This window comes from Rhagoletis zephyria, unplaced genomic scaffold (genome assembly GCF_001687245.7).
Source record: "Rhagoletis zephyria isolate East Lansing unplaced genomic scaffold, Rhagoletis_zephyria_1.1 Rzeph_scaffold_17212, whole genome shotgun sequence".
Taxonomy (NCBI): Eukaryota; Metazoa; Arthropoda; class Insecta; order Diptera; family Tephritidae; genus Rhagoletis; species Rhagoletis zephyria.
Window position 1 is genome coordinate 1 of NW_016174273.1, and position 9,707 is coordinate 9,707.

Sequence of the window (9,707 nt, forward strand, 5' to 3'; positions counted from 1 at the left end):
CGAAATAGGAAATGCACCTGTTATGGCAGCACAAGAAATGCAAGTTGATCATGTGCCACCATTAATTGCAGAAGTAGAACAGCCGCGCCGTTCGCTAGAGCGCGAAGGGGAACGTGGAAATGTTGCATTGTTACCTATACAACGACCACGTCCACTAGCACCACGTTCTTTGCCTGATTTCTTAGAGTTGCTATGTGAAGGGCGTGCGAATGCACGTGAAGCAATCGTACCCGTTGCGCCTCCAAATAACATCCTAATGTTGCCCGTTGAAATCATGGTAATTATTTTCTCCCACTTGGACGATATGTCGATGTGGAAGGCGAGTGAAGTGTGCAAGCAATGGCGTAGCATATTAGAACAAAACACATCGCAATTGATGTGGATGCGTTATTTGAAAGAGCGCTGGCCTCTCTTTCAGTGCATCGTTGATGTACCGAATTGGCTCAAATTGTACAGCGCATTGATGAATTCCTGTTTTTGCCGAACTTGTTTGCTGCAGATGGCATTGAAGTCGCCACCGCGTGCACGCCAAAATGCGATACGAATGAATTTCTTGCGTAACGATGCACATCAATTGAATAGCCATGCAACGGAGGGCATAGATGCGATACCCTTAGACAAGCAAAACACCTATTGGCAGGCGAGCATTTTGGGACCTGCCGGCAGTCCATACGAGGGTGGCAAGTTCTTCCTTTATATCTTTTTTCCAGAACGGTACGTAGCAAAACGACTTTTAATTTTTTAAGAGTCCCAATTCAAATGAAAATATATCTTTAGTTATCCAATGATTCCACCGACTGTACGCTTTTTGACAAAGATTCTTCATCCGAATGTGTCACGCCATGGTGATGTGGGTATCGATATTTTCCAGCATAACTGGTCCTTAGCATTGAACGTCTCGAAAATCTTGTTGTCGGTGCAAAGTTTGCTCACAGATCCATATACAGAGGTTTATATGTTTGAATTTTTTGTTTTGAATTAAATTCATGCTAAAGTATGTTTTTTATTGTTTCGATTTTAGATATGCATGGAACCCGAATTAGGTTATATGTATGAGCACAACCGTGCCCGTTTTGAGAACTTGGCACGTTCTTGGACCTGGAAGTATGCCATGTTCGAGTTGATGCCGCCCTCCTAGGCGCACGTATGCACATACACAAGAAAATAAAAAGAGTTACTTTGAAAACCAAGTGACCAATCGCTTTTTAAAAAGCATTTACGAATTATTTATTTATTTATCTTGAGCACAAATAATTGTTTTTAATTTAATTTATTTATTTATGTAAATATAAAAATATTTGCATATTTTTTTTGGTTGTGCCCCATGTCAATAACTAAGCAAGGTACAAGCAAAATCGTCTAAAGGATAACGGAAAAAATATGAATTATTGATTTCTTAAAATATTTGCTATTACCACTACATGTATTTAATTAACTAGATTCAATTTATTCAGAATTTCTGAATCTCATTTGTTACGTGAATTTCCTATATATATTCTTTAAAACTAAACTACTGATGACTCGATTAATCGAAACTAGCAATAAATACGCCTAGAATTTTTACAAGCATACATAAATCATATATAACTTTTGCACATTAAATGTACTATATTAATAAGAAAGTAATAATAAATATATAAAATCATATTAAAAAAAACCAAAACAAGAACGCGAATATTCATACATATAAAACTATTTAATGAGCAAATGTGAAAAAAAAGTAAAAACATATGTATATTTTAAGTTTGATTTTAAGAACTATTTCAATACATAGTAAGAATTAAGTAGTGATACTGTTGTGAGACTTATGTACGTGCATACATATATATGTACATACGGACATACATAATACATATTTAATTCTAAATAAACATTATTTTGTTCTACATACAACTATTCAAGTGTTGGCAAGTTTTTTAAGGCTGGTTTTCGCAAATTCATATTTTGTGAGGTTTTGTGACATATTCGCCCCAATTTTTGGTCTCAAGCATATGGGCGTGATCAGCTATGCCAGGTCGATTCTATGGATCCTCGGTTAATCGTTTCATTATGTGACAACTCCCATGCCAAGTATGCATCACTGAGCTATTAGGGTTAGAAGACAAATAAGAAAGAAAGTTAGGTTGGAATGGTTGGAGAGCAAACCTCCTCATAAAAAGGTTAATATAGGCCCATTGTGACCCCCTTTATATGTACAGTGGCAAAAATATAAATATAGACTCGACATTTTGCTATTTTTATTTTGTTATTTTTTTTATGAAAGTGTAACTTGTTTTAATAACCGACTTCCAAAAAAGGAGGAGGTTATCAGTTCGTCGGAAAATTTTTTTTTTTTTTTTTTTTATGTATGTTACCGCATAACTTTGGACCACGTGAACCGATTTCGATAATTCTTTTTGCATCGGAAAGGTAGTGTCTCAGAGGTGGTCCCATACTAATCTGGTTAAGATCCGATCAGCGGATCATGAGATATATATATATATATATATATTTTTTATATGGGAGTTGAAGTCGGTTTTTTTTGCTAAAAATTACTAGTAAGAAAAATCCAATCCGAATTTCAAACTATATATGTGTGTACAAAAATGAGGAAAGTTCGTCAAATTTTAAAATTTAATTCAGAATTTACTTAAATTTTATTCTATAGTAGCCAATGCCCAGCTTGCTTCGTGACGCCTGCATAAGAACTTTTGAGCTGACAAATACAAAAATTGTGTTGAAAAGCAAATACGGCTTCTAAAGTAAAAATTACACTGGTTTAAAGCAAAAATGTTCTATGGATGCCACTATCCAATTCCTATGTAGAATTGCTCGGTGATTCCGAAAATCGAGGTAATAATATTTTTTTCTATGGATAACTTTTCCGAGATATTTGCAATTTACCGTTATTCACCTTAAAAAAAAATAGTGGTTTCACTTAATCGCGTATATCTTACGAACCAATTAAATAATTGTAATACGAGGTGCGGCAAATGAAAGAAAATAAAATTCTTCATAAACCGTTTATAGATTACTTTTCGATACTCCTGATAGTTTCTGAGAAATTAATTAATTATTTCTGACACCTCTTGTTTTCGATGCCAACACCCTACCTACTCAGGCGTATGAGTAACACTCTCTTCTGCGCATATTTCATACAAAAAATGCTTGCGCATTTTCATTTAACCAATCATTATTTTCTTATTTATCTATCGGTTTTCTTCATGGGTAGCTTAGTTTTTTTTCTAACAGGCCCTAACACAAATGCAAAACATTTACACAGAAGCTGTTATTTTTTGAATTGATACCCTGTTAAAGTTTTTTTTTGGCATTTTTCCGCCATCTGGAATTAATTTCTCAGAAACTGTCAGGGCTATCGAAAAGTGATGTACATATATACAGTTTATGGAGAATTTTATTTGCTTTCATTTGCCGTATCTCATATAGCGATTATTTAATTGGTTCGTAAGATATACCTGAATAAGTGGAACCACTCTTTTTTTTAAGCTGAATAACGGTAAATTGCATATCTCGAAAACGTATACATACAAAAAAAAATTAACTCGATTTTCGGAATCTGCGAGCAATTCTACATACGAATTGTATAATGGCGTCTGGAGAACAAAATCAAAATTAAAATTTGTGAACCAGTATTATTAGTTTAGGTTGAAACGACTGAAGAGCAGAACCTTCCGTTCTCATAAGCCTCTGGATTTCAGTGCCATCTATGTTTTGGGTAAATTTCTTGTAGATAAATTTAAATTTATGTAAATTTAAAACTCGTTAATCCTGGTCGTACGATAAAGACGCATTCTCTAAATACCTCGACTCCAGCGCCATCTGTCAGAAACTAATTTGTATGCATTTACCATAGATCTTCACACCAAATTTCAAAGTCATGTGACTTACGGATCCGAAGTTATAGTCATGTGACTAACGGTTTTGAAGTTATAGCTGATTAAAAATTGTATGCCTACGGGATGTGCCACGCCCCTTTTACAAAAGTATTTCTACTTTACAATAAGCATCTACCGTAGATATGTATGTCAACACACCAAATTTCAAAGCCATGTGATTTACGGTTTCGAAGTTATAGCTGATTAAAAATGTCCGGCCTACGGGAGGTGCCACGCCCCCTTGCCACATTTCATTTTTTATACCCTTTATTATAGATTCCTATAGAAATAATTCATTTAAATGGATTTAGTAGATTTCGGAAAAGGCGCCTTCGAATTAATATCGACTTTCTACAATGCTATGTTCTGATAACTCATACGCCTATTACATCCTTATCATGTAACAATGAATATGAAAGAAAGTTGTAAAAGGAAGGGAAAAATCAAAGTTGTGACGAATAATTTCTCTTAAAAAAATTCCAATTACTTTTCTTGGCATATTTTTTCGGCCACCAATGTTTTGTCGGACACCTGTGACATTTGCATTGCTCTCCCACGAAAGCTTTTTTCGCACACAACCAGCAACACAAACAGCTGCTCTGTGGTGAGGAAAAACGCACGCAAATTCTCACTCTCCCGCAGACGAATTCACCATTTTGCATGCGCTCCCCTGGAAAAGTCCAGCAGCAAGCGAAAAGCAACAGAGGGCTACAACAACAGCAACAGCCATACGTGCCGACTCACATACAGACAGGCACACACACACTCACACATGCATATAGAGGGCGATGTGGCCTCATGCAGTTAGCTTGGCGCTCAGCTCTGTTAGTTCGAATTTGAATTTGCAACGGGTAGCAATGCGCGGAAAGTGATGCGAGCATTTCACAAGTAAATATGTATTAAAAAAGATTAAAGAAATAAATTACTAATGAAAGTGTAAGTGAAAGAAGGTGGTGTGAAAAATTTATGAAAAATAAAATATTTATACGCTGGTGTTGGGTGAATAGGCGAATCAAAATGACAAACTATATGATTGCGCTAAATGAAAATGTATATATCTACATATCTGCGTATGTGTGCGCGTGCGAAAAAATGTGTGTCTGGAAAAAATAAATCGTCGGTTGTTGTTGCATTACTTCGCAGTTGAAATGGTGTTGTTGTCGTCGTCGAAAAGGTGAAAATCGTGCTCGTGTGTATTTTCACCAGTCGTGCGTGCAAAAAAAAAGCTGCCTCTACACACTTTCATATATAAAGTATGTACGTATGTATGTATGTCTGTATGTGAGAAACGAACGGAAGCGGGCGAGAAAAAGTTCTATGACAAAAAACAAAAACCAAAAACATTAAGTGCGGCAGATCTCCCCACGCCGCCGGCGCACACGAAGACGTCGTCGTCGTCGCCGCCGCCACAGTAGGCGAATGAAGAAAGAATACGAACGCTGGCGCGACAAGTGTAAATGCGAATACTTTTCTGGTGGATACGAGCGGTGCGCGCGCGTATTTATTTATTTTTTTTGTTCCTGTGCCTCTGTGATTTCTAATCGCAAGTCTGCATGAGTGTGTGTGTGTGTGTGTGTGTGTGTTGTTGGGCAATCGAGTGTAGGTGTTTGTGCGGGCATTTAAGCATCCTGTGGCAGCTGCTCGACTCAAGGATAAAAGCCTGAATGACTGAGGCAAGTGCGAAAAATAAGAGAAAAAACACGACGAGTAAAAGCTGTCGTAGTGGTTGCCAGATGTGTGGATAAAAGATATGGGAAATTGTAATACATATGTACATGAAAAAATTATTAAACAATTTAATGGCTAAGCATGCACATATGTATATACATATGAACGTATGTATGTATGAATAAAAACGTACTAACGTACAAACATACTTACACACTATCCGATATTAAAGTAAAGGAATAAACTTAAAGAAATAATTAATCTAAATTTAAGTAAAGCACCAAAGAATATGACTTTATGAGTAAATGCAATTTTCTTTACGAAGAGAAAAATCGTATGCCATAAATGATTATTTATTTTTAACTACATAAACTTGTAGATATATTTGATAAAATGTGGGATTATAAAACTGAATAGTAAAAGTGGACATGTAAGCGGGTTTGTATCTTGTTTGTATCAGGACTTCATCCCTGGCAAGCGCAGTATTGCCAGAGTTACATTAATTCGTATCCCAATACGAGACAGGGTTCTTCTGCATATATCTGCTTTTGTATATACATATACATACACATACATATGCACACTTTTTACCGATCACTTTTTTCACTTTTACGACTTCCTTAGCCATTGAAAAATTGTATATGGCCAGTTAAAAAAGAGTTCTTTTATGTCCAGTTTTAAATGGCCTAAAATGGATACCCTGTCTGTTAAATGGCTAAAATTTACTGTTCAGTTTTCAAAATTTTAAAAAAAATTTTATCGAGTTTTTAAGTTACCAAAAGGTTATATCCAATTTTTCAGTTAAAAGTTTTGACCAGTTTTTCATTTACCAAAAATGTATGTCCATTTTTAAATAATTAAAAAGTTAAATAGTTGAGGTTTAGAAATTAACAAAAATTATAAATATGTAGGTCCGGTTTTCAATTGGCTGTGTGTACAATTTTTAATTGACCGAAAATTCTGGTCCGTTTTTTTTTTAAACTAAAAAATTATTTATATGTGGTTTAGAAACTACACACATTTTGTGTCCAGCTTTTTAATGGCCTCAAATTTACATCCAGTTTCCTCCAAGTTTAAAAGCTTTCAGAAAGTCATTTCCAGTTGATAAGTTACCAAAAAATTATATTCAGTTTTGAAATAAGAAAATTCAACGTAACATTTTTCAAGTCTATCTCCAGGTTTTAAATTGAAATTATCATTAATATATATCGAGTTTTTAGATTATTAAAAATTATGTGCAAAAAAAACTTCATGGCCAATTTTCAAATGGCTTAAAATATAAAAATTTTGTTTTATGCCCAGTTTTAAAATTTCCAAAAAGTTACATCAAGTTAAACTCGAGTTAACAAGTTAAACTTTCAAAAAATTATTGCGTGTTATTCATCTACAAAACTGTTAAGTCCATTTTTTAATTGGCTTAGATTTTATGTCCAAGTTTCAACGACCTAAACTGAATGTCCAGTTTTAAAATTTCTCATAATTTTTATACATACAGTTTGTAAGTTACCAAAAAATTATATCCCGAGTTTACCAAATTTTGTGTCCAGATTTTAAATGGCTTCAGATCTGCATAGGTCCAGGTTTTGACCAAAACTTGTTGTATAGTTTTATAATAAAATTAATTAAATCCACTGTTTAATTAACGAAAATCTAATGTCCAGTTTTTTATGGCTTCAAAGTTTTGTGCTGTTTTTAATTAAATTATGTTGATGTCTAGTTTTCAAATATTTATATATTTTAAACAATATACAAAATTCTTAAACTTTGTGCGTAATTTTAAAATTGATTGAAATTTATATAATTATGTTGGAAGTTATGTTACCAAAATATTATATCCAGATTTTTCTTAATCAAAATTGCATGTCCAGTTAGCAAATGGCTTAATATTTATGCCCAATTAAATTGATTAAATGGCTTCAGATCTACATAGGTCATGGTTTTGACCAAAACTTGTTGTTTATTTTTAAAATAAAATTAATTAAATCCACTGTTTAATTAACAAAAATCTAATGCCCAGTTTTTTATGGCTTCAAACTTTTGTGCTGTTTTTAATTAAATTATGTTGATGTCTAGTTTTCAAATATTTATATATTTTAAACAATTAACAAAGTTCTTAAACTTTGTGTGCAATTTTTAAATTGATTGAAATTTATATAATTATGTTGGATGTTATGTTACCAAAATATTATATCCAGATTTTTCTTAATTAAAATTGTACTTCGAGTTTATAAATGGCTTAATATTTATGCCCAATTAAATTGACCAGAAAATTAAAATTTCCAAAAATTTATATTCTGTTGCAAGTTACCCAAATTGTATTTCCAGTTGTTAAGTGGCTTAAAATTTATTAACTGTTATACCTGACCAAAAATTTATGTCAAGGTTTTTTACAAAGATTTTATTTAAAACATAAAACAATTAATATCCGCAAGCTGTTTTTTTTTTTGTAGATAAAAGCTGCATATTTAGGTAGTACAGTTAAGTTGGCTTTAATTAGTCATTGGCCGATTTTTCTAAATTAATTTTCAAAATATTAAAAAAATATCAGATTTTAATTCAAAATTTTTCATGCCAGAAATCTTTCGCAAAAGGTTAATTTTCAAGTGTATTAATGTAGTGCCATTGTAGTGGTTGGTACCTTTGCGCACTCCACGCCATCAAGCATTACAAGCAGCAGACACGAGTATGTGTGTCTGCCTCCGTTTCTTTGCTCAAATATTGTCCACACCACAACCTGTGTGCTTCCTCTATGGCCAACTAAACATGCATACCAGCAGCTTTGCGGCTCCACGCTACTCGAGTACATTCGCCTAACTCTCGTACCGTTAGCCTAGTCCCAGTATCTCCAATTTACTCACTCAGGCTAGACGGGGCTTATTCTCTGCGCTTGCATGTGGCTTCGACCGTTACAAGTGTGCACTTACACACTTACATACAAATAAATAAACATACATACGTGGATATGCGTAAGGGTTTGCAAAAAAAAATATCTATTCGTTGAAAGTTTCTTAAAGGATATCAACTGGTAGAGCATCGCTCGCTGTGTAGAAGTGTCAGCAGCGAACGCAGCACGGTGTAAAGTGTTTCAGTGTGGTGAGTTATTTACATAGTTGCAAAATGCTCAGCTGGGAGAGAGCCGAAAATTCAACTCACTCATACATGAATATTTTAACGTGTACACATAAAATCGCTTATTGTTCTTTTGAAAAGAACGAAGTTACTTCAATTTGTTAGTGTGGTTGTTAGTAAATATGTATTTGTAAATTATTAATTCAGACATTAAGTTCAGAGTTAGTACATATGCATTTGAAGTAATCGTGATTTCGTCGAAGTTATTTTTGCGTGAGTGGAGATTATTTATTTATAAATTAACTTTTTTCGTGATATACAAAAATAAATTGTGCCAAGCTGTTTTCAGAAGTACGTATGTATGTATTAGAACCTTTTTCACTTAAAATGTAACATAAAATAAAATCGCATGTGATTTAAATTTATTTTAGGCCGACACATAAATGCACATACATATCGAATAAACCATTTATTCAGAGCCCAAAAATTTTGTTAGTGGTTGGTAGATTCGTAATTGCCTGCCGAAATTTCTGTGCCTCAGTAAAAAAAAAATGTTTCTATTATTTTTGTATGTTTCTTGGACCTGCGTTCTGCACTCAACAGCAGCGTTCACCATACAAAGCTTTTTTTATTTTAATACGGAATCTAGAAAAGTAATTGTTAAACATTTTATTAAAACAAACTTACTCCTACAAATGGCTATCTGCCGTTCCTTCAATATTACTCATACGCCATGGCAACACTTGACAACAGTTGTGGTTACACTAGTCCGATATGGGTTAAAGCTGGCTCTTGTACACACAGCTGGATTCAAAAAAAGCACTCATATTTTATGTTTTCTATTTGAGACAAGAAAATTTGCAATTTTATAATTTGTTTGATACGGATCCTATTCCGACAGCCTACATACATATGCACTCAGCGCGATCGAGAGCATTATGGCGACCATTTTCGAAATTCGATATGCATAGCCTCTATATTTTTTGACCAGGAGAATACATACATATGTAGCTATTTTATCGACAATAAGTTCCCATTTAAGTTTCGCTGTACAAACATATAAAGGACCCGATATAATGATGAATCACTTAAATG

At 33.7% G+C, this 9,707-nt stretch overlaps 1 protein-coding gene across 1 annotated transcript; it reads left to right on the top strand.

Annotated features, from left to right (window-relative positions):
• Positions 1-4: 4 nt before the first annotated feature.
• On the top strand, positions 5-1,657 carry LOC108379733 (uncharacterized; the record flags this gene model as incomplete). The annotated part of the gene is made up of 3 exons (XM_017636087.1): positions 5-714; positions 778-949; positions 1,022-1,657. Coding segments are annotated over 3 exons (999 nt in total), but the record flags the coding sequence as incomplete, so codon positions are not given.
• Between the last annotated feature and the right edge of the window lie 8,050 nt (positions 1,658-9,707).